The following is a 26,649-nucleotide window of genomic DNA, read 5'->3' as shown; positions in this document are numbered from 1 at the left end:
TTTATAAACTAAAAAGTGGGCCAATTTAGTCCCAAGTATTGAAGTAGTACACTTATAAGTATACTACTAGTACATTGATATTGGTATATTTATTACATAAAGTATACTTAGGTAATATACTTGAACGTTACTGAAGTTTACTTCATAAAATAAACTTGAAGTATACTACTTTTTCGTAAAGGTAGCCCGTCCAATCATTTTGTTGAAACGGTTTATTAGAGTCCTGCGACAGCAACAGATATCAAATTTTTTCTTTTTTTGGTCAGAGTATTTGATTTATTGATGGCTGTCTGGATGTAATGAGAATTTCAACAAATATATAACAAAACATGTTTCTAAAATCTTTACCAACCCTACATTTAAATGTATGTAATAGTGCTGGGAGAAAAACAAAGCAAAGAAAAATACCTTGATTGCACAATATCATTGGACTGTGACGAGAAATCTGGTTGTTATAGGAAGAGGAAGGTTTGTTATTGTATTGTCTTAATATCATTTGATCGATGTCATTGTTAAAATTACTTGGCAAATCTAAGGTTTCACGTCCCTAACATCAATGAGAACAGTATGCCCCCATGCCGCATGTTTCAGTATCGCCCCATGCTATTGTATTTTAAACTAGGCGTTTACAGTATAAAATGTTGTGAATCCAGTTTTGCAGCCAAAACATAGCGTGCATGCCATAAAACGTGACAGGACTGTCACCAGCACCTCTGGCCAGCCTATAAGTGCATATAAAGATCTTGCAGGTTGATGTGAGCGGCAGAAAATCTCCAGACAGAAGTGAGTTTGGGGCATCATGGCTTCCACACTGCTGCTCCTGCTTCAGCTGCTCCTGGTCTCACTGGCATCGGCATCACATTACTTTGGGGGAACCGCGACCTTCGCCTACAAAGGAAGAAACCCTGATGGAACATTTCAGGTGAGAGATGCAACTTTTAATGATATGCAACATGCATTATAGAAAAATGTACTTAATCTATACATGGTGTCTGACATTGTAGAGGAACTGGATGATATCTTGATTGCTTCTAATGGAATTAAATGATCTTTTGACTGTATTTTAGGCTGAGCTGCTTTTTCCCCTCTAACTTTTTTTGTTGTATCTTATATTATTTTAGAATTATTATCATTCTTGTTTTCATTCTTGTTTTCTTTACTGTTATTCACCTCAAGATCCAAGAGGAGTGACTTCACAGACATATTGCAATATTATTGTATTCATAATAAAAAAAAAAAAAAACTAATCTTGACTAAGTTATGGCCTTTAGTTACATTGGTTGATGTTGATCAAATGATCTTAACGGATAAACACCCTTCTTAAATGGGTAGCATTATAGAGTGATATAACTGGTGTGTTTTACAAACAACTCAAATAGTCACGAAATTAAATCAATTTAATTTGTGTACATGGACACGAATTTCCCTTTCTTTGTGATGCTCAGAATGACTTTCAACAACATCTTTTTCATGCTTTTTCCTACGAATTACTTAGTTAGGAGCAGGAAGAAATCGACTTGGTTAGGCTCAGGCAACAAACTACTTAGTTAGGTTTAGGAAAAGATCTTGGTTTGGGTTAAAATGACACCAGAAGTTTCACACGGGACACAAAGTCTCCTGGGCGGAAGTCCTTTGTTTTTTTACCCACCCATCCACGCCGACCTCCTCCTTGTGTGGGGTTTGCCGCTCTTTATACTTCCTGGTTCACAATTACAGTAACCATCAAGAATTTTTTTTTTAATTTGTGTCTATGTACACGAATCAATACATTAAATGTCCGTAGCTTCAGTAGAACAACCATTTATAACTGTATGATCTTTTTCCACAGGTGGACATTCGCAACAGGCACACCTTCGATGGGTGTTATTTCTCCCACTACTGGTATTGTCTCAACGGCTACTGTGGCACGAACTCCAGAACTCAGAGAGGCGTACTTGACAGGAGCACCAATGCACCACGATATAACGGCCAATGGTGTGAAACGGAAACAGTCAGTACAAGAAATGTCCCGAGTGACAAACCTTTCCAATTGAGGTGAGCTTTTCTTTTCTTTTCTTTTCTTTTCACTTAAATGATATTAATGTTGTTGCTGCTGTTCTTAACATGTATGCGATTGTATTTGTCATGGTTCTGCTTATCATAAAACGTAGCTGTTAGATGCAGTCAAGAGTGTTGTTTCCACACATTCCAGGGCATATAGCTGTTGTTGGATCCGAAGACGTGACCTGGGTAATTATTGGACATTACTGACTTCAGTGGATTTGGGATCACGATCTGACACTGGAGAACCAAACCGATCACCAGACATTGCCATTCTACCGTTCCTACGGTAAGTCCCCAACAGTTAGCATGAAACAGCTCGGCTAACCTCAAATCATTTTGTTAAAGAATCTGTGAAAATGTTCTACTTTGCTGCCCCCCAGTGGTAGTACAAAAAAAAAATGCTGTGGCCACCCGATTCGACTGTTATCAGGCCATTAAATAGGCGTTATCAGTCGCTATAAGCACCATAAATGTGGGTCAGTAGGGGCCTACTATGCCTACTACCTTGTCAAAGTGAAAGTGAAACTTAAAAGCAACACGTTCTAACATGTTGTAAAACTGAATAAAATATCACGTTTTGAGCAAAAACAAAAAGGCTTCTTTAGGTTTAGGCAACAAAACTACAACTTCTTTAGGTTTAGGTAATAAAACTACAACTTTAGGTGTACTGGGTTTAAATCATGTGTGTTGTGTCCTATCCATCATCCCTGACCTCCACCCAAAATAGAGTTTCACACTGTCCATACTACAGCGCCTGACTTCCGCTGGTGCTCCTGTCATCAATTACTACGGTCACTAGAGGTCGCTGTCGTGTTCTTTTGTACATCCTTTGGTTATCTACTATGTGAATAGATGATAAAACCTACCAGTGGATGTAATAGGCCCCTGCTGACCCACATCTATGGGGCTTATAGCGACTGAAAACGCCTATTTAATAGCCTGACAACAGTTACAATAATGGGCTGAAAGCAAAACATGGACTGCAACAGTTTTTACTGGGATTGTTTCCTACAGTATGTCAACAAACAAAAATATATGCCATCAGACTAATTTGGAAAATGCTATAATCACATAAAAATGAGTGGCTTTAAATTAATGTTTTCATCTGATAATAATAGTGTTCACATACTTTGACTTTACAACATTTTCCTATTGGGAAGAGCCAAATAGTCTTCTACTATCATTATACAGTAAGTCACACTATGCAACATGTTATGAACTCTACTAAATCTCTACCAGCATGTCACTGGCTTTGTACTACTTACTTGCATTTGTCTAGCTATCCAGACGTGCGTGTCTGTAGCTCTGCTTTTGTGTAAAGGATCTTTGGCTGAAGACTGTTTCTAACTCAAGTTGATGTGTCTATTCAAGAGTTCCCCAGAACTGCCCACGGACATACAAACTGATGTCTTTTGATCCTGATGGCGACAAAGTTCGATGCAGATATGGAAATATCAGATATGTAGAGTGCGGCTCTTGTAACCAACCTTCTGGCTTTGTCTTAGATCAGGTTAGTTGAAAAATCAATTTCCTAATGCAATGTACAATACCTGACTGATGGTTTGCCTCACTTAACTAATGCATGTTCACATTGTTAGGGCTCTTGCACATTACACTACAACTTCTCCTATGCCGACCCCAGAGTTTATGGATTTGAGTTGGTGGTGGAGGACTTCCCACAGAGGCACATCACTCTGGCCTATACTGATGGATCCCAATCCTCCAGGGCTCCACTGAATGTGAGGAGAAAGAGGCAAGCCACAACTACAACCACGGGACCAACCACCACACCCACATGGTGGTGGTGGCAATCGGGGTCCACAACTGCAGCACCATCTACAACCACGGGACCAACCACCACACCCACATCGTGGTGGTGGTGGCGGCAAACGGGGTCCACAACTGCAGCACCATCTACAACCACGGGACCAACCACCACACCCACATGGTGGTGGTGGCAATCGGGGTCCACAACTGCAGCACCATCTACAACCACGGGACCAACCACCACACCCACATGGTGGTGGTGGCAATCGGGGTCCACAACTGCAGTACCATCTACAACCACGGGACCAACCACCACACGCACATGGTGGTGGTGGCAAACGGGGTCCACAACTTCAGCACCATCTACAACCACGGGACCAACCACCACACCCACAACCCCATGGAGTACCACAACTGCAGCAACAACCACACACATAACCACGGTACCATATAGGTATACTACAACCACAAGTACAGCACCAAGTACAACTGCAGACCCAACCACACGCATAACCACTGTACCATATAGGTATACTACAACCACAACTGCAGCACCAACCACAACTACAGCACCAACTACAACCGCAGCAACAACCACAACCGCAGCAACAACCACACGCATAACCACCATACCACATTGGCATACTACAACCACACCTACTACAACCACTCCACTGTACACTGGCACCACTCCTCTCAGTAAACTACCTTTGCAATTCTCCTTTCTTGGTGAGTCAGGTTTTACTTGTCCTCATTATTATTCTCATTATCCACATTTCCAATGAGTCAATCCACAAAAACAAAACAGAACTTAACTTAACTTTCATGTATGTTGCAGCTCTCACACCTTAATGTGCGCCGTAGCCATTATTTTTTAAATATCTAAGCTCAGGAGTCCAAGTCCCGCAGAAAAGTTTGACCAGAAACTAACTTTAGATTTTAAACATTTTGTTTATTCAGTTAACCATTGTCTGTAAATGATGTTTCCCACCATGAAGGTGTCTGTATAAAACATCAACTTTTAATGAACTGTCCTATTTTCAGCTTTGTGGCTATACACTTTTCATATAATACTATTTGCTTTTAAAGGGCTTATTTAGCTTAAAAATATTTTCACTTTAGTTCATCTGAAATATGAATGGCCAATGGCCAAAGAGTAGTCAACAAATTTCAGGATAAAATACAGAGAACATGACCTCAGTGTCGGCTACAGCCTGATGAAAAATACTTGTTTTGACAGCTTTGAAGTTTTGATCTACAAACAGCAGCAAAGTGGCAGTTTTCTCAGGTATTAATTACTCATTGTACTTTGGAATTTAAATTATTATCATTTGTTTTAACTCTAGTGGACCCACCTGCTCCCTCATGCCAGGAGGGACATTACTTGCCAAAGTTTGTGCACCCAACACCTGAAAATGGAGAACGTCTCGTAGCAGAGGTCGACAAAGAATTGGAGATCAGAGTCAAAGCACAAGCTGCATACGCAACGTAAGTGAGAACCAATGTGATCAGTGGAGCCTTGTGGAGAGTAAGATAACATCAGCAATAAGGAGGAAACATCTGGTTTCTTTGTTTTGTTTTCACACAGAATACATGATATCATCATCAGTGGGCCACTGAATATCAGCAAGCACAGGACCACACATGGCGAGTTTGTCATTAGGTGGACGCCTATCGCAGATGACCAGGGAGATCATTACCCGATCTGCTTTGCTGTTGAAGCAGTGAGCGGGTGAGCCTTGGGTTCCTTTATGATAGAATTAGTATGTGTGTGTGTATGTGGGAAACCATGATTTCATTTTTTTAACACATTTTGCAGGTCTGCTGTAACCACCGTTCACACCACCACAAACCATCACAGTCATCACCACCACACCCCATCTTCACAGTAAGTAACATTCCTCTGTTTGGTGTTTCTCTGAGCGACAAGGTAGAGTACACTGCTCATGTTGTAGCTGAGCCCGAGAGATGAAAGTAAAGAAAGCTGTGAACAAATAAGGAACTCACGACTTTAAATAATTCACAATTATATAATAAGGAATTACTCATTATTCATTAGGAAAATAGGTTTCACTTATGAACACAAGCAACAGGAACATCAATGTTTCAAACATAGGCATAACATTTACCTTAAATTAAAATGAAAAATTGTTTAAAGTAACTTAACATTCACACTTTTGTCAGTTTAATTGTAGTTAGGAGACAAAAACATCAGTAATGATTTTAACATGACAAATCAGCCAAACTGAAGGAGAAACAGAAATTAGAGTTAAATCAGTGTTCATTGATGCTTTTCAGGTCTGGCATCTATCAGTCCGAGATGAGGTGTGTTCTGGTGAAAGTCCAGAATAACCAAGGTGAGTCTAAGGACTACTTTAATGTTAACGTTTTGTAGTGTACCTACAGCTGTGATGGTGTACCTTTTCACCAAATAAATCACATGCTAAATGCTATGTTAAAGTGCCAAATAGTGGCTGCATGGCTGGTGTCCTTTAGATAACAATTGTTAAAGCTGCAAGACATTTACTTCTATAAAGTGCTGTGTTTGGGTAAACCTTGCTACCAAACAAAATTCAGAATCATCATTGTATGCAAAGTGCATTTCCTTCCTCATAAAATCAAGCCAGTATTTTAACTCCTGCATTGTTTACATCAGGGGTGCCCAAACCAAAACTGAAACTTAATGGTGGGCCACGGGCCAAAAGCAAACACCGATTGTCAGTCAGGTGTCAAAGGGCACCAGCATGCAGAAAATGTTGTAGCAGGTAGAACAGCCTGTTTTCTCAATTTTAAGGGCACTTCATCACATTTTCTCCACTGGAAGAGCACCCTAGATGGTGTGACACCATTGGTATAATGTGTGTTAATATATATCTCTTGCTCTAGTTAACTCCCATGTGATCTGCAATGAGTCATCAATGACAGTATCAGTTGAGAAATCTTCATTCCGTGGAGGACTCCATGAGGATCATTTACAGCTCAGTGACCCCTCCAACATCGCCTGCAGCTTCCAGGAACACTCCAACAGCACTCACGTCATCGCTGTCGTCCCCCTCAACGCTTGTGGCACTCAGATTGAGGTAACACAGGGTTATTTGTTTCATCACCTGCTGTGCTCTTCTCTCAGTTTTTGGTGTTGCTTTTCATTAGCAGTAAGAGGACTAAATACATAACCTTTTACTCCGCAGGAAGATGATGACAACCTAATGTTCAAGAATGTAATCACCACGGTCGACAACACAGCAGACCTGATCACCAGGAAGCACCTGCTGAAGCTGCAGTTTGAATGCCAGTACCCCAAACGTGGAAACGTGACACGAAGCTTTACAGCACACAGGGACAATATCTGTGTGTGGGAGAAAGGCTTCGGCAGGTTTACCTACCAGTTTGAGTTCTATCCTGACAGAAATTTCCAAACCATGAGGGATCCAAATTCATACCCTCTAGAGTATGACATAGGGAACAGGATTTACATGCAGATAGAGGCCACCTCCTCAGGCAACAACACTGAGCTGTTTGTGGAGTCCTGCACAGCTGCACCATACGACAACCCAAACTACCGGCCAACCTACTCCATCATTGATAATGGGTAAGCATGAGTACACCACCTGTTGGCAACAGAGGACATAACAAAGTATTTGTAAAGATTTCATATTTTCTTTTATATGAGAAGTTTGTAACTAAATTACCTTCAAGTGTGAATGAGAGATGACCCATTTGTAGAGAGTGGGTGGATAGATGGAAATGAAATGTCTCTCTATCTTGTGTTTCACTGTGTAGATGATTATCTCCTCATACCTTAGAGGCTCACCTATGCAATATCACCATGTTAGAATGTATAAGTCAATGCTTCACTTACTTCATCGATGGTGTAACCTATACTTCTTTTCCTTATCTTGTAAATACCTACAGTACAATCTGCCCCTATAATAGCATCCATTGTAAGACATAGAGTTACAGAGGCAATATTTCTTATCTTTTTGTTTTGTTTTGCTCTGACTAGGTGTAATGTGGACTCGACTGTTGAAGTATATTCCTCCGCCAACAAGACACAGTTCAGGTTCAGCATAGAGGCCTTCAAGTTCATCGGCTTGCACGACCAGGTAAAGAATGGACTATGTGGTGACTTACTTACTTACTGAAATATCAGTAAGTTAGAATCTATGGTCCCGACCACAGGTCTGAAATATCAGTAGTCTAACTGTGCTGTGTGTTGTTAGATCCATGGTGCTGTCCACGGTGCTGAAGTAGCAGACTGATTTGTAATTGCATCTTTTTCTCCCAACCTTCTGTCAGTTTCTTCTTGGATCCATGGGTGGGGGGTGAGGAAGAAACAAACCGTCCCTCCTATTAAAAATTAAAAATAACAACCTACTGTTTATAGGAATATGTAATCATTTGAAAAAAAGGTGTAATCCCTGCACACAGTTAGAACTAACTTCTCATGTAGAAGTAACGTGGAGCAGAGGGTTGATCTTGTATGTGGGATCTGACCACCGCTCTGCTATTGGTCCAGTAGAAGAGACGACGGTATGTGTGCTGATATAATGACAGCGTGTTCTGTCGCACTCAGGTTTACATCAGCTGTTCAGTCCTGATGTGTGAAGCAGGGAGCCAGGGCACCAGGTGCTCGAAGGGATGCATGAGCAGCTCACCATGGGGAGGCGGTCATAGCCATCACCGCCGAAAGAGAGAGGCTGTCACTCAGAGTTCAAGGCACTTTCTTTCCCAGGGTCCCCTGCGTTTAAGGAGATCAGCAGAGATAATCGGAAGCCCAGGTATGAAAACAGGGAGTGTTTTCTAAACAGCACACCTGCCTTGTTTGAGTCTCAGTTGGATCAAATTGAAATTGTGCTTCTCTTCTCTCCAGTGATCAACCTGAATCTGAACCTGGTATTCATCGCTGGATGTCTTCTTGCAGCCGTTGGCATGATCAGTGCAGTGGCCATTTACAAAACCAAAGTGTCAAAGGTCAAATACCAACCTTTGACCACAGATGAAAGTTAAGACAGTGGTGTGTTCAGAATACAAATTCTGTATTAATTTCATTTTACTACATAAAGCTTTTTTGATTAATTTTGCTTTCAGATATTGAGTGTTCATATATCTAATTATGTGCCCATTTAAATGAATTGATTTCATATTGTGACCTTCAGAAATGTCTACTGCTATATAAGAGGAAATACTTCAGCGAGGAAAAATCTGTGTCTGTGCAAAGAGGAAAGTAGAAAGGCAGTTTTATATTAATCAACACTGAAAGGATGATCAACAAATACTGCAGATGCTGGGTGATTGTTCAAATGTGGTGTTTGCCGTTGTTTACCGTGGAATCCCATGCTATTATATAATACAGTATGATTTAATACAAGTATCTTGATTGATATGTGTAGTCCGACCCAATCATAATCATTTCTTTATATGCCAAAAGCCCTTTACGAATAGACCAAAGTAGATTACTTGCTTAATGGATCAATAAAAACTTATATTCTCTTCCATATTGCTTTTGTCCACTTTAATTGTCTTTCTCTTACACACAAATACACTTTTCCCATTGCTTATTCAATACAAGTGCTCTATAGTCAGTAAAAAAGCCTTTATTTTTAGTATTTTCCTGTTGCTGAACCTCATCATGTTTCATAACTTTTACAGCAACCAATCGAATGATCACAACTAAAGTAACCATTAGTACTGGGAGGTTGCTAACTGTAAGTAGTCAACAAAATCATCATATTTCTAATATACTGAGATATTATTAAGGAATTTTTGGCCAATGATGGCAAAACTATACAAACTACTGCCACTTTAAGACTAAATCTATCAGAAGAGGTACATTAACTCTCAAGCTCCAAGCATGTATCTTACTGATTAAAGTCATCATTAAACCTCCATTCACAAGCTGCAATCTTTAAGAAAAAGGCAGCTTTGAGTGCATGGAAATAAAAATCAACAACACACAATGCTTTCTGCCATAGTGATTATAAGCTTAATAAATGCAGGCAGTAAAATAAAGTTTCCCAATTTCCCAACACCAATATAGGGGATTACTGCATTACCAGTCACCTGCTCATTTCTGCATGTTTAATCACCCTGGTTTTCCCGCTCTTCAGCTTCAGCCACGCCCACCATCATCAAGGGAACTCTGTTCAGCTGGTCCTCATTGCTCATTGTCAGTATATATACCCCTGCCTCACAGACATGCTTTGCCAGATTGTTCTTTGTCACCCATGCATGACTAGCCAGCAATTTGTTCTGGACTGATTTCCTGTTGCCAACCCTGCCTGCCTGTGACCTACCTGTCTCTACTGATGGTGACATGAAGCACGTATGACGACCTCTCTCTCACTCTACTGACTGAGTGCTTTGCAGCAGCCTTTTCAGATCCAGGGAGAAGGTGGTTGGTGTAGCTGGGAAGGTTGTCTGTTGTACCTGCCCATCTGGGCTGGGCTGCCGAGAAGCCATAAAAGGACTGCCTTCTGACAGTTTCACTCTCTCTCAGCTGGGCCTGCTTCATCTACCTCACCGTTCTGTCTTTGTTTGGTTTGTCACACCAGCCAACACGCATTACACCATATTTTCACTCATGCACACATTACTAACATGACTGATCTCTCTCCTACTTACACACCCCACCATTTAGTTGATTATGTCGGTTAATTTGAGTTAAATAAATTACTTTCTGATTGAGATATGTGTTTGGCCTCCCTTTTTGTTGCCAGCTTTGAGCAAGGTGGTAACATTTGGGGGCTCGTCCGGGATCAGGACTGGGAAATTGGTCAATGTAATATTTTCTTTAAAAGAGTTTTTCACACAGATTGTGGCCTCCCTTTTTGTTGCCAGCCTTGAGCCAGGTGGTAACAAACTGAAGCTCTCCAGCAAATTGATTCGCAAAAGTGTTAATTTCATGAGGCTTCATCTGGGCTTCATGTGCACACGAAAACACCTATCGGTCAAATAGTGTAAAACACGCAGATATATTCCAGATATCTGGCAGTGGTTTAACCGGGCAGAGGACAGTGAATGTGCTTGTGTAACTATAGGAAAATGATAGATGGGAGACATTATTTGTTTTTATTCAGGAATATTAAGTTCTCAGCTGTACTTTGGCTTCTGGCATCTAAAATGACATTGGTCATTGTCATTGGTCTAAAACGATACAAGCCTTGATACACGCTTCACAGAAAACTTCCTGGATTACTCGACACACGCTCCGAAGCCTCGGCACAGCACGTAACATCACTACCTGTCTCGTCTGATTCCCAGTAAATCCACCAGCCTTCTGTCCCCGACCGTGAGATCTGCGTTCTTGTTCCAGCCTACTTACCTGTGGTCACCGTGTCACCACACTCGTCATTGTGTGTGTCCTGTGAGTACCTACCTGCTGGCTTCCCGATCCTCTGCCTGGCTTCGACTTACCTTCTGTCTGTCCCCTATTGGTTTGTCTGCTTGGACTGTTTGCTTACCTGGTTTCAGATCCTCTGCTTCCACAACTATGTCTCCTGCCTGCTCCTCTGCCTTTATCTAAACTGTACTGTGTGTGTGTTAGGGCAAACATCACCGCGGGAGATCCCGACTGACTTTACTGTCATTCAGAGGCTCTAGTATGTTTAGTTTTAGGGCTAGAGTGAAGACACATATCATATGAAACTAGAAAAACCTAAGGAATCCATTGGTACCAACCATGTCATGCTACCATGTCGGGAAGAAAGATAAATAACGCTCCAAAGTTGGGCTCAATTTTAGTGAGGAAAAACTAGCATGGTCATTTTCAAAGGCGTCCCTTGACCTCTGACCTCAAGATATGTGAATGAAAATGGGTTCTATGGGTATTGATGTCATGACAAAATCCTCCTCCTTCTTAACCTAAATAAACTCTTTAAAAAAGCCTCTTGGATAAGCTGGAAGATGCATCGTCACAAAGGTGAAAACAGGGCTGAAAAGTTGACTTTTTAGAGATCAGTTCTCACAGTCGACGTTTCTCTCTGCGGAGCTCCGTCACTTCACAAGACACGGGAAACCTCTGTTGGTCTGGAGGAGCTGCAGCAGTTATTTCTGCACAAACGTCCACTGTACATTCACTAGATATTCTCAGAGCTAAACTAACTCTTCTGCAGTGTGGAGTGAGCACGCGTTCACTTCTAGAGGTGGAGCGAGACAGCGAGAACGTGCGCGCTGTCTGAGTGAAGGCAAGCAGGCAGAGGAGGAGAGGCTCCGGCCACACGCGAGCGCGCATGTTTCCCGACCCGGTACATTTATACGCTTAAAAAGTTACAAACAGTCCCTTTAAGAGAAGACGTGTTATTTTGGGCTCTTTGTTTGGATCCATCCAGATGGTTAGAAGAGTCGTTGGGTATTTTGGAAATGCCCTCAAACCTTGTGGGTTTTTCAAACATCACAGTGTATTAATTTTTTCAGATAAATTCATGCTTACCTTTATGACTCAATTGTAAATACATTAGACTGAACAGAAACTTTCACTGCTTACCTCATTCCTTTTGAGTCCAATCCAGTCATGAGCTTTTCCGGTCGCAAGCTTGTACATGGCGCATACCACTTGACACAGCTCCTGAGGGCTTCGGATTGATACCAGATTACCATTTTTGTACTTATTACAGGCTTTCTGTAATCAACAGAAGTATGGAAAATTAGTCTTCACTGACACTTCAACATGGGTGCATCCCAATTCCATTATTTGATCTTTTCTCGCACGACTCAGAAATTGATCCGGTCAACCATCATGAAGGCTGTTCACTTTCCCTTACCTCGAGGAGCGAGAATACACAAGAGTACCCTTAATAGAAGTTAAATGTCAGGCGCCTGGTTAGCTCGGTTGGTAGAGCGGGCGCCCATATCTGGCAAAGGCTCAGTCATAGCCGCGGTGGACCCGTGTTCGAATTCGGCCTGTGGACCTTTCTGCATGTCATCTCTCTCTCTCCCCCCTTTCCAAGACTCTATCCACTGTCCTATCAATAAAAAATCCTTAAAAAAATGCCCCCAAAAAATAACTTTAAAAAAAAAAAAAGAAGTTAAATGTCAAATGGAGAGAAAAGCAAATGCAAAAGGGAGGGAGGAAAAAGATGCCTTTATGTCCTAATGATTCATTTTCTCTTTCAAATTTTCTTGTTTCCATTTTCTTTTGCCATTACACATTTCAATTGAAGCTTTTGATGTGAGCATTTACAAATAAGCTTTTTTACTATTATTCCAAAAACAAATTTAAATTAAAATTGTCAAAAAGTTGCCAAAATAATACAACTTTTTTTTTGCCATTTTCCTTTTAATTTTAATTCTGTGTTAAACGACCGTCCATAGCTGTACCTCCATCATCAGAGCATACTTCAGATTATACTTGAGACTAGAAGACGTCTCATTTCATTAAAGACGAGTTTCCTCAAATCCTCTTCCCTCCCTTTTTTCTGTACTTGCATATGGCAAGTGACTGTCTGATCAGGATGAGGTCACATTTACTGTGTGTAGTCAGATGTGTGTGTGTGTGTGTTGGTCTTATCACCTCTGCATCAGCAAAGTTCAAATACGGTTTGTTGAAAGCCTTCACACAGTGGGCGTTGCCCATCTGGAGCCAGCCGCCACTGTTTGCAGAAAACTTTCAACGTATACAAGGTCACTCGCGGGCCGGCGATGATTGGCCATGATCATTAATAACTTGGCAAATACACAATATTTAGTGTAATTATTTAATGTTATGTTATGATTAACCTGAATATTATATATTTTATAAGCATTAGCTGTTCCTGTGTCTTCCTCTATGTCAGGGGTCAGAGGTCAGCAACCTTCAGCTCTGTAGCTCCTCTCCAGAGGCTCCCTGTGGATTTATAAACATGGAAATGAATAACTGTTTTTAGTTTACATTTTCCTCTTTATTTATCATTGTTGTAGGTCTATGGTACGACGGTACGACGGAGTATTAGAACCACACTGAGGAAAAAATAAATCTGAGATTTCGAGAAAAAAGTCGTAATATTACGAGAATAAAAGTTGTAATATAATTTCCTTTTTTTAATGACTTTATTCTCGAAATAATATGACTTATTCTCGTAATATTATGACTTTATTCTCATAATATTATGACTTTATTCTCGTAATACAACAACTTTATTCTCATAATATTATGACTTATTCTCGTAATATTATGACTTTATTCTCATAATAATATGACTTTATTCTCGTAATACTACAACTTTATTCTCGTAATATTATGACTTATTCTCGTAATATTATGACTTTATTCTCGTAATACTACAACTTTATTCTCATAATATTACAACTTTATTCTCGTAATATTATGACTTTATTCTCGTAAATCTAAGATTTTTTTTTCCTCAATGTGGTCCTAATACTCCGTCGTACCGTCGTACCATAGACCTACAACAATGATAAATAAAGAGGAAAATGTAAACTAAAAACAGTTATTCATTTCCATGTTTATAAATCCACAGGGAGCCGCTGGAGAGGAGCTACAGAGCTGAAGGTTGCTGACCTCTGACCCCTGACATAGAGGAAGACACAGGAACAGCTAATGCTTATAAAATATATAATATTCAGGTTAATCATAACATAACATTAAATAATTACACTAAATATTGTGTATTTGCCAAGTTATTAATGATCATGGCCAATCATCGCCGGCCCGCGAGTGACCTTGTATACGTTGAAAGTTTTATTTTGAAATTTGAAATTTACCGGAAGTGTTAGTCTGCTATAATGTCTGCATTGACGCTATTTTGACTAATTCAGCAGTTCCTCATTGTCACCACTAGAGGGCAGCAAACACCGTGGATTTAAATGCTCAGATCAACATCTCCCAGCAACAACAAAGAGGAAGACTCAGGGACTGATGATACTTAAACAAATAATATAATAATAAAATAATTATTATTAATTATATATTATTATTATTATTATTATTATTATTATTATTTTTTTGTTATTGTTATTGTTGTTGTTATTGTTATTATTGTTATTATTATATTAGAAAGACAAACAGTAAAGCAAAACTAAATTTATTATAGATCAACAATAAAAAATGTCAATAAAATGTGATACAAGTAATAAATATTATAATGTTTAATAAATTATAATTTATATTACTTATATTACTTTTATCACATTTTACTGACAAAAGCAATTTATTATTGCTTTTATCATCTTTTTATTGCTTTCATTCTTTTATTGTGTTTATCTATAATGAATTTTATTCCTGTTCCTGAGTATCCTGTTTTTGTTTTGTCCGTCAAAGCACATTGTAAAATCAGTTTTTAAAGGTGCTCAATAAATTAATTATTATTATTACTACATTAAGCAATATTTACATATAAAAAAATATTGCTTAATGCAGGTTTTACCACAGAATGCTTTTTTAGAAAATTTCCCAGTTTTCAGCATAATGTGTATTTCTTTTTAATGGTTTGGAAAACAAATGAATAAATAAATAAATAAATAAATAAATATATATATATATATATATTGCTCTAGTTAAATCCCATGTGATCTGCAGTTGGAATGGAGCCATGGCACCAGGTGCTGGAAGGGATGCATGAACTCCACATAACGGCACCATCACCACCGACAGAGAGATGCTGTCTCTCAGAGTTCAAGGCACTTTATTTCCCAGGGTCCCCTGCGCTTATTTGGTATAGAAATACAGAATCCTTTATTTATGCATTTTTTTTTATTAATACAAAATAAAGCACCTATCAAAATGTAACAATACCAATCAATCAATCAATTTAATTTGTCACATGAAATCATACAAGGTACAGCTCCAGTGAAATGCAGTCCCGTCAGCTCCTTCAACTTGTGCATTATTCATCATAAAGTATCTTTCACCACCCACACATGTAATGGGATTACATTAAATTAACTTTAGACTACCTGTCTTCCAAGCTCTGGAACAAAAAATATTATTATGTTTTTCTATTGAATATAAAGACATTTTGTTAATCAGATTATCGTTGCCTATCTGTACATTTTATTCTGCAATATAAATAAAAGTGTCATTGTGTTGATGCACCACAAGATGGAGCAACTATTCTCTGTATGTGAGACGTTTTGTTTTATCATCAATTTCATCTGCAACAGCTGAATGTAGGTCACTCAGTGAAATGGTTAAAAGATATGTATTATATGTATGTATGTATGTCTATTGTGATGTGAGCCAATTTAACAAGTGAAATGTATTTTGTCCTCTTTGATTTTGAAATCTGGGATGTGCTAGAGGAGATTAGTTGGGCTGAATTAAGACATGTCTTTTTTTTGCTATTTCAATGTTAATCTAAAGGGAAAAAAAATGTAGTATTATATTTTCAGTGAAATTATAGTTTTATTGTTGGAAGAAATTTACTGTAGGTGGATATCCACAATGCAATAAGTATACAAAATGTAATATGAAATTAAACTGACAGCATGTAGTAGTATTCGTGTTAAATGTACTGTATATATTGATTTATGTGTTGTTATTAAAGACGTATACACCTACATAATGATTATTCCATTTGACTGTATAGAACCAGAGGATGTAGAAGACATTTGTGACATATGCACATCTGATCAGTGCGTTAATAAGTCACATTTTATATTAAAATAGTGCTCTCTAGGGCTGTGTATTGGCAAGAATCTGGCGATACCATACATATCACGATACAGGGGTATAAATTACAAATAATACTAAATAAATAAACTAAAGTCTTGACGTTTTTTTACAAGCATGAGAAACAAAAGTAGCCAACTTGTAAGCATTCAAATTATGATTACATAATTACATATAATTATATATAATTATATGTAATAAGGATAAGGAAGTGAATGACTACATGCTGTGTCATTGATCGTATCTGTAAAGACATTATCATGGGAAAATGTGGTGTTTGGTTTCTTCAAAAACACCCAAACAATATTGTCTTGTAATAAATGTGATATAAGTTTTTCTTTTAATCTTTTATTCATAAATATAAATTAAACAATTAACATCTTACTTTGTTGTTTTCTTGAAAGATGTTGAGCAATATGTGAAACCAAGGTTATTAAGACCCTCAATAGGCCTATATGTAGGTTTTAGTATATTTATTTAGTGTGATATACTGTAATCCTATTTCTCTTTTGTTATTGTTATACTGAATGTGAATTATGTTCTTATGTTTAATGAATAAAGAAAGTAGAGATAAGTATCCAACTAGTGTAAAATAACATAACGTCCTCCCCAATCTATTTATATATCTATCTATCTCTCTCTCTCTCTCTTTATATATATATATATTAGTATATTTTTATTGGTGTGGATATCCACACCGATACAAAATATACTATTATACTAGATAAATAAATAATAAATAAAATAACATATATTATAATATATTATATATATATAAAATATACTAATATCCTAGATAAAAATAATAAATACAATAACATATATTATAATATATTCTCTCTCTCTCTCTCTATATATATATATATTAATATACTAGATAAAAATAATAAATAAAATAACATATTATAATACATTGTATATATAAATATATATATATATAAAAATATACTAATACACTAGATAAAAATAATAAATAAAATAACATATATTATAATATATTATAAATATATATATATATATATACATATATATAATATACTAATATACTAGATAAAAATAATAAATAAAATAACATATATTATAATATATTATAAATATATATATATATATATATATACATATATATAATATACTAATATACTAGATAAAAATAATAAATAAAATAACATATATTATAATATAATATATATATATATATATATATATTATATTATATATTATAATATATTCTCTCTCTCTCTCTCTCTCTATATATATATATTAATATACTAGATAAAAATAATAAATAAAATAACATATATTATAATATAATATATATATATATATATATATATTATATTATATATTATAATATATTCTCTCTCTCTCTCTCTCTCTATATATATATATTAATATACTAGATAAAAATAATAAATAAAATAACATATATTATAATATATAATATATATATATATATATATATATATATATATATATATATATATACTAATACACTTGATAAAAATAATAAATAAAATAACATATGTATATATATATATATATATATATATATATATATATATATATATATATACTAATACTAGACTACCAGGACTAAGGAAGACTACCAGGACCAGGTTAACCAGTCTGAGCAGCAGTTCTATCAGAGAGCTCTATTGGCTGTCCCGACTGCCGAGGCTGGCCGGCAGTGGCGACAGGGAAGCACCGGAGCGGACGGACGGACCTTTAGAGGAGGAAACACCGGGAGAAACAGCCGCTACTGGGGCGGAACTAAAGGATTATAAGCGGTCTGATTCTCGGTTCGGGTTGTTTGTTCTCCAGACGGATCGAAACGTCTCTAACGGGCGATGTTAGCCGGAAGTGCTGGAGAGTCGGAGCAGTGATGTGGTGACGCCACCCGACGGGAAGCTAACGTTAGCCGTTAGCCGCTATAACTTTATAGATTAATCATTTTTAAAGACCTATTTCAGGATTTTTTAAAAACGTTTCGATAATGTAAGATACATAGCTATGAGATAGTGTGTCTACTTTTATATGGAGTGTCCTTTAACGTTGTTTTAGCTTCAGTTATATGAAACTAGCCACCGTTAGCTACCTAGCAGGCTAGCAGCTAACGAGGCTAACCGTCGACTTTACATTGACTTCAAGCCAAAGAAGCTACACTGAGCTAACAGGCTAGCTCTGTCTCCACGTCAGCCAGCTGGATCATCACATGTCGACCTGTTGCGAAATGTTATTATCTGCAAGTTGAACTTTATTTTCTCGAGGATGGACGTTTGTGTTGTGAAAAGCAAAGATAAATAAGACACTTTACTTCTAAATCTAGATATGCAATCAATCATCGAACCACCAGCTGACTCAATGCTAGCATGCTAGCGGTGGGTGCATACTGCCCTCCTGCTCTCTGATGTGGGTTTCTCTTTGAGGCCTTTTAGGAAAGTATTTTCCTTTTTTCTTCTTCACCTATTTCCACCAGCCTTAATGCATCCCATCATCTGAGTGGATTTATATCTTCTGAATGGATATTTGGTGAAGTCTGACCAGGTTGAGATCAAACTGTTGGAGGACCTGGACTTTGTTGACATCATAAAATAACTTGGATTATAAAAAAAACAGCTGGAATAACGATATTCTGCAAAGGTGAGATACAGACACACGTTAACAACTTTAAACACAAGTTATAGTTTTGTTTAGATGTGATCAATCATATTTCCAGATGTGGTGACTGCATCATAGTGGATAACACTGATTGAGCTGACAGTTTTGCTTCTCAGTTATCTGTATATTATCTTTTAGAATTGATTTTAAGATTGTATTATTAACTTTTAAAGCTCTGCATGGTTTGGCACCAAGCTACATCATACTGCCCTCCTGCTCACTGGATGTGGGTTTCTCTTTGAGGCCTTTTAGGAAAGTATCTCCTCTTCTTTTTCTTCACCTATTTTCAACAGCCTTAATGCATCCCATCATCTGAGTGGATTTATATCTTCTGAATGGATATTTGGTGAAGTCTGACAAGGTTGAGATACATACTGTTGGAGGACCTGGACTTTGTTGACGTTTTTTGTCTGGATCATAAAATAACTTGGATTATAAAAAACAGCTGGAATAACGATATTCTGCAAAGGTGAGATATTTATTTATATATTTATTTTGCACAATTTAAGACTATACAACATAACAAAAAATAAATGAATAATATACAGTGAAGGAAGAGTCAAAAAATCCACTGGGCTTATCTGAAGCCTCCACCTAGAGACAAGATTAATATAAAGAAATAATATGACTACATAATAGTGCTAACAAACAATTACACATACAGATACAGACGCACGTTAACATTAAACAACTTTAAACATAAGTCATAGTTTTGTTTAGATGTGACCAATCATATTTTCAGATGTGTTGACTGCATCATAGAGGAAAACACTGATTGAGCTGACAGTTTTGCCTCTCAGTTATCTTTATATTATCTTCTAGTCTCATGTAATCAACCTCTTAAGCCCCAAGATGCTGGAAGGTGTGGTTCAGAACAGAACAGACATACCCAAAATAAATCAAGAATAGCTCCACAACTACCAGATCTATATGCATGAGCTTGGTCTCTATGGATAGGTAAGACCTCAGAGAATTCATCCCCAGTGTCAGGAACATTGTGACTCTTACTATGCCTGAGTATATATATGGTTCTTTTTCTTGCTCAGCTCTAGATATTAAACACATTTTTATGAGATACCGTTTGATAAATTCTGAGTTTTTACTGTAAAATTGCATAATTACATTCCCTGCACTGTGAAGCTACATTTGTAAAAGGAGAAACAGATATTATATAAAAAAAGGTGAGAACTCTGAACCAAAACTATCTTCTATATATATTTTGTTATATATATTTATATAAATGCTTCTGCTAAAGTGTTCCCACACATCAATGTCATTCAAACTTTATTGGCCCCATTGTCACTGATATCCGATCAAGTATCGGTATATCCCTAATCACTTGTTGGGTCTCTAAATTATAGAGTACGGTCTAGACTTGCTCTATATGAAAAGCGTCTTGACATAACTTCTGTTATGATTTGACAATGTATAAAAATAAATTGAACTGAATTAAATTGAATAAAGAAATTATGTTATAAAGCAGAGTCATCTTGACAGATTTGAGATAAAACAGAAGACAGTTTAAAAGTGCACCTCTGGGGTGATTTAATCAGCATACTTTGCAGACACCAAAGCCGAATCTACTTACTGATTATTACTAATGGTTAACTACTTCTGGAATATAAAGGTACCTTCCCAGAGTAAACAGTCAAGTTAACCTACATTGGTACGGACAGCTTTAAATCAATTAGAGTCAACTAAGAAAGCTGTGTTGTCTGAAGCTTGTTGAGAAGGCTGCATCTAACAACAGCTAGTCAGGAAGGTCTGGAGAATTAGAGCCACTCTCCACACCAAGGAGCTTAGGTCCTGTAGACAGGCTGCTAGACAGAACGCCAAGAATCATGTGAGCTGGATTTAACATACCTACAAGGAACAACAACTTATAAATTGGAACAAGTGGAACTTAGTGGCAGCCGGAGCTACCCCTTCATCTTATTCTTTGCATCGCCTGAGATGCCAAAAGCCATTTGCTTTCAGAAACCACTGTATTCGGTTCAGTGCACCAACACTCAACTGTATCTTCCAACGACTGTGTTCAAGAGCTGGACCATACCCGTGACAAATTAACCAGACAAAAATCAACCCGCCATTCTTAATTAACTCAAACTACATGTTTCAGACACAATTTCTGGTGGAAGGAGGCAAACTTAACCTAATTTATCAGAAGCAAAAATACAAAACCAACGCTCCATATCGAGGTCAAGCCACTCAGGCTCAACAATGTTTATGAGGGGGATGGTCACACAGCATCCATGGAGGGGAGTGACAGATGGTGGGTCCAGTGTAACTTAGCACAGACATCAAAAAGTAAAGATGACAGACCAACCTCTGGAAGCAGGACACGTCTATACTTAAACTTAAACAAGCTCTTCAGCCAAGCCAGGAGTATTTCTTTACACGAGACAAAGATGATAACTGACAGGGATAACTGAGGAGCAAATCTGTCAAAACAGAAGACTGAGGGCTCCACCACTTGAGTAATTTGTGCAATTATAATTGGATTTGCAAGTATCAAATCTAATCAAATTAACTTTTAATTGACCGTTCTGCAATTAAGGTTCCTGTAATGGAGAATAAAGTATTATTATGGAGCAACCTAAGCCACATACTGAAGTACATGTACGGTTCAATCAGTGTTATCCACTACGTTGCAGTCAACACATCTGAAAATACGATTGATCACTACTAACAAAACGATAACTTATGCCTAAAGTTGTTAAACCTCTTTTACCCGCCGAACTTCATAAAATGCTGTGGTGGTCTTTTTTCCGAATTGTTTCTAAAAGACGAGGCCTTAATGCTACTATAACAACACTCCAAGTGTATTTTGTCCAAACAATGTTTGTTTGGCAATGATTTCAATATTTTAGCTCAAAAATCAACGCACAATAAATATTAAATATATTGAATGTAACGTACTTGACTTTAGATTCTTGTTATCTTATTTGCATCGTTATTGATCTTATTTGTTAATATCTACTTGATCATATTTCATTATTAAAATAAAACTACTCTATTTGGAGTCAAAATTATACAATTTAGTTGTTTTTTTTATTGACGTTATACTGTGCACAATGGTAGAAAGTGATGATGCACAGGGTAAATGTCATGGTCAAATGCTCCACTGTGAGCACCTAGCCTCCTGTAGTGGATATCAGAAGTATTTTAGAGCCAGATTCTCTTTCAAAAGGTAGAAAACCCACTTGGCACACTTTGGGTATCCAAGTGGCCAAATGGAGAGTCCTCCTGGTCCTATATTCACTAAAACCTTTGTAGAATGTATGTGCTTTGTGTTATTTATATCTGCTTTGGCTCAGTAGTAGTCGAGGAGTTGCTGGATGAATTCAGTGTCATCTCTGTGCACGGCATCATTGCTATAATGGCGTTATCCACTGTCTAATCTAGAAAACATTTTAGGTGAGGATAAAAAATGTTTCCTTTGGTTCATCACAACTTACTCAGGCATAGTAAGAGTCACAGTGTTACTGACACTGGGGATGAATTCTCTGAGGTCTTACCTATCCATAGAGACCAAGATCATGCATATAGATCTGGTATTTGTGGAGCTATTCTTGATTTATTTTGGGTATGTCTGTTTAGGAGAACCACACCTTCCAGCACCCTGTAGGGCTGAAGAGGTTAATGTCCTCCTTTATTCTGATGTAATAAATACATTCCCTAACTGTGCTACAACTTTTCCTCTGAGTCTGAGTCTCTGACTCCGACTCATTCATTAGATGAGAGTTTGTTTTTGCTTTTAACTTTATATGTGGTTGATTGCTTTGATTGTCCGGATTCATGTCGTCTCCCTTCAGGGCCGATCTACTTAATTCAATTCTATGTTTATATACTATATACATTACAGACTGTAATTTTAATTCCTGTTTAAGTTTTGACCAATTGGTACTCGGTATCGGTCGATACCCAAAGCCCAGGTATCGCTATCGGGACTGAACATTTTGGATTGGTACATCCCTACAAGAGATCCCCCATAAGCATGCACTAGGTGAGACAGTGGCCAGGAAAAACTTCCATTTAACAGGTAGAAACCTTGGGCAGAGCCAGGCTCTGGGTGGGCGGCCATCTGCCTCGACTGGTTGCCATAAGCCAATTATAAAACCACTTAAATATACAATTAAGCCCCAGTGTTTTATATTGCCTGTTGAGCTATATATTTACATTTATTGGTAATATTGAGGGAAAAATGTGTATTTTTGTTTCCACAATATTATTCATTCCATTTTTTAACACTTTTACTGGTGTGCATTGGTTTGGTTTTTGAGGAAGAGAATGAATGAAAGACATACGGGAATTCCAACTCCTCCACAAACTCCTTGGACAGGAGTAGTACCAGTATTTTAAAGTCCAATTAATTTGTGCTCTGACTTTCACATAATTGAATATTGAGCATGAATTGCAGGATATGTCAGTGACAAAAGGTCTTTTGGGTTTGATATGTGACCTTTTTGCTGCCACCCACGTAGCACTGTGCACTAATGCAATGATAAATTACATTTGAAAAATGTAATGTTTCTTCAGAAAGAGGATCTGTGTTACGCTGGATAATCCATTGACATCACTGCAAAAAATGTTCAGTATTTTCACTCTTAGTACTGAAATGTTGCAGTTCACCACCTATCTGTGCTGACAGCTTTGTACGTTTCCATAATCTCTTCCTGCCCTCAGAATACTCGCCTTTCTTCTAACTCCAAACTGTTTCTTCTTCTGCTGTCTCCTTTGGCCCTGGTTGTAGATGATGTGCGAGGTGATGCCCACCATCAGTGAGGCCGAGGGGCCTGGCGGGGGAGGCGGCAGTGGTCGTCGGGGCTCTGGCTCCCCGCTGCAGTCGGACTCAGAAGGTCACTTTGAGTCGCTGATGGTGTCCATGCTGGAGGAGAGGGATCGTCTTCTTGAGACTCTGAGAGAGACGCAGGAGAATCTGGGATTGACTCAGGGCAAACTGCACGAAGTTAGCCATGAAAGGGACTCACTGCAGCGACAACTTAACACTGCTTTGCCACAGGTAAGTGAGAGACAGCTTTTTCAGCCTGGCATTTCACATCATGAACATTTGTAATGTAAAAATGTTGCATGAGTTTCACACTCTCAAAGAAAAAAAGTTATCTTATTTAAGTGGAAATATACCAGTACCTTGTGGAGCACTCTTCCTTAATGCCTCTTGTGAGCCAAAGTGTCAGCCTCACTTTTGGATGACAGCTCTTAAGGCCACCAAGCCGACGGTCGGCTGTCGGACAATTTGGGGCCGTCGGTGAGCGTCTGTCGGCCTAGTTTTTGCGGTGCGTCTCGCACCGTCTGCTCTAGTCTGCTTGTAACGCAGGCTTTTCAGACGATTCAGCATGTTGAATCGGCGGCTGAGCCCGTCAGTGAAAGAAATCACTATAATTGGGTTTTCAGCTTAAGGGAATCTGTGCACGAGAAGAGAAACGGAAGTGAGGAAAGCAAGCAAACGAGTAAAGTTGTGAGTGAGAGTGGTGTGAAAATAGTCGGCAAACACCCCTTTTATTTCATGTACGTATCATAACCGCTTATCACCGTTTATCCGCCGTCCTCGGTCTTCCTGTTTCCCTTTTTGAATGATGAATACAGACTACCGTGGAGAGTTATTTCATCTCACGCAGGCGCAGAACATATGCGCTACCTGGCTGTCGGCCAAGACAAAGGCGACGCGAGGTGACGCAGCAGTCGGCCTTCATCGGTGCCAGTTCTTTGATGTTGGCTTGGTGTGTCTGGGCCTTTACAGATCTTTGGCTCCCACTATGGAGAAAGAGATACCAGAGTCTGGTAGGGTTTTGGGAGTTGTATGATCGACTGATTGCATATTACAATGAGGTGTGCGTGGGTTTTTGCATCAAACTTAAAATGAGTCAAGAAGATAAAAGAAACTAAAAAAATGAAGAATACTACATCTGCTATGAGAAACTGTTTTTGTTGTTTTCTTTCTTTCTAAATGGAGCTACTGTTTAAGGTGTTACGTTAATGCAAAGAAGACACAACCTTTGCAACGTTGCTTTTTGAAATATCTTTCAGCCCTGCTGTGCATATGATTAATATGCAATAAGCCCCTTTCAGTAATTAAATTGTTATAGCTGTGCTTCTATTTCTACTATTTGCATAACATAATGTGGAGGGAATTGTGATCCATCTGCTTGCAGGACTCAAGTTTCCACCCTCTGTGGTCTTATATTTAAAACGAAGGCATTAGGTTTCCAGTTTTTAATGATGCATAAGAGGCTGGTAATCAGTGAAGCGTTGTTGTAGTTTTGGTTGAATATGCATCCAGTATATAAAGTAAACACGCTGGTTATTTTCAGTGTTTGTTTGACATGTTATTAAATGAGTGAGGGAACCTGTGAGCGATCACAGCTCAGAATATGACAGATGATATGTCACAGTGCTGAAAGCAGAGAGTTCTGTAGATTGTAAGGGACCACTGCATATAGAAAGCAGAGCAGGTTTCACAGCACTCTAACTGATAGTATCCCAACTTTCCTGGAACATCAGATGGTAAGAACTGATGTTTAACACACTTGTGGGATGCCAGGGCCGTTCTTTGCAGCTCTGTGTTGTACAGCCAGGAAAACTACATCCAAAGTCAACATTCAGACGCTGTGTTAGCACTCTGATCCATTCAGTTGACACTTAATGTAGTGCAGAATAAATATATGGAGATAAACATGAAAAGTAAAGGATGTTGAATTGATGGCGAGCACCGGACGTCCCCACGCATGTAGCTGAACAGCTGTGATTGGTCTGTCCAAATCCGGGACATGTAAGGGACGTAGGTTTGTTAGCGTCTGTTCCCGCCGCCGCCGTTCTAGCAACAACTTTGCATTTAGAAATCCCCAGACTTTCGGTTCCTGCAGAGTAGAGTGCGGAGAGTCTTCTTCAGTGTTTGACAAAATATTAGCAAGATGATTGACAAAACACATTAAGAATAGCATTGACTGCACAGACGGGAGACATCCTCATTAGACGGGCTACTTCGGAAAACACCGGTGGCAGCAACTTGACGACTGCGCAGTAAGCATCAAAAAGTCCATTGAAAGCGCTCCATTTTCCATAAATGCCATACCAGCGTTTATGAAGATGAAAAAAAAGACGAAGGTGACTAGAAGTTGAGTTGATTCAGTAGATTCACATGATTTGAGTCAAATGATTCATATGTTTTGTTATTTTGAGTTATTTTTGGCATGGGTTTATTTTATAAGTCATTTAATTTAAAACCAATACATCGACTAAATAAGAAATGACTACTAGATTTCTGGTATCGTGACATCCCTAGTTCCCCCCCTTAAAATAACTCTTAATTTTCGTTGAATAAGAGTGCATTTATGTTTCTAACTAACTGACTAGTTTTTCCCACTGGCTGGCGACTCCATATTCTTGTGGAAAGCTCTATTTATTGAACTAAATCAATTATTTTATAGACAATTAATCAAGGATTTATTCAAGCTAAAGATATAAAGGCTGTAATCCTGTAGACAAACATCTGTGTTTTCTTCAATGCTTTCAACCTTTGATGAATAAAAGTGTACACATTCTTGAAAAAATCATGC

General features: G+C 38.1%; 2 protein-coding genes across 26 annotated transcripts in view; both read left to right on the top strand.

Annotated features, from left to right (window-relative positions):
* The first annotated feature begins 739 nt into the window (after positions 1–739).
* Positions 740–9,307, top strand: LOC119481820. 10 transcript variants are annotated; one of them, XM_037759100.1, is made up of 16 exons: positions 740–922; positions 1,829–2,034; positions 2,192–2,329; positions 3,415–3,553; positions 3,642–4,060; positions 4,133–4,293; positions 4,351–4,539; positions 5,157–5,298; positions 5,399–5,542; positions 5,630–5,698; positions 6,109–6,167; positions 6,697–6,890; positions 6,999–7,399; positions 7,814–7,913; positions 8,384–8,588; positions 8,681–9,307. In XM_037759100.1, exons 1-16 carry the CDS (start codon positions 800–802, stop codon positions 8,815–8,817), a joined length of 2,826 nt encoding a protein of 941 aa, XP_037615028.1. In that variant the 5' UTR covers positions 740–799; the 3' UTR covers positions 8,818–9,307. The 10 variants fall into 10 exon arrangements, with proteins under 10 accessions (XP_037615028.1, XP_037615019.1, XP_037615056.1 ...); XM_037759091.1 differs by having other exon boundaries at positions 741–922; positions 3,642–3,801; positions 3,862–4,293; XM_037759128.1 differs by having other exon boundaries at positions 741–922; positions 3,642–3,988; positions 4,133–4,231; positions 4,307–4,539.
* An 8,726-nt stretch (positions 9,308–18,033) lies between these two features.
* The window catches only part of ppfia1 (PTPRF interacting protein alpha 1), a 57,874-nt gene continuing 49,258 nt past the window's right edge, over positions 18,034–26,649 (top strand). For 7 of the 16 annotated variants that reach the window (XM_037759004.1, XM_037759012.1, XM_037758986.1 and 4 more), the window contains exons 1-2: positions 18,034–19,054; positions 23,826–24,095. In XM_037759004.1, coding sequence (XP_037614932.1) covers positions 23,826–24,095 — 270 coding nt within the window. In that variant the 5' untranslated portion in view covers positions 18,034–19,054. Of the gene's footprint in view, positions 19,055–19,365; positions 19,542–23,825; positions 24,096–26,649 lie in introns of those variants that run through there. The other 9 variants (XM_037759052.1, XM_037759060.1, XM_037759022.1 and 6 more) reach the window with 3 other exon arrangements.

The sequence above is a fragment of the Sebastes umbrosus genome, chromosome 2 (assembly GCF_015220745.1).
Source record: "Sebastes umbrosus isolate fSebUmb1 chromosome 2, fSebUmb1.pri, whole genome shotgun sequence".
NCBI classification, from domain to species: domain Eukaryota; kingdom Metazoa; phylum Chordata; class Actinopteri; order Perciformes; family Sebastidae; genus Sebastes; species Sebastes umbrosus.
Note: the sequence above shows the minus strand (reverse complement) of the source record. Positions and strands in the feature narration are given on the sequence as shown.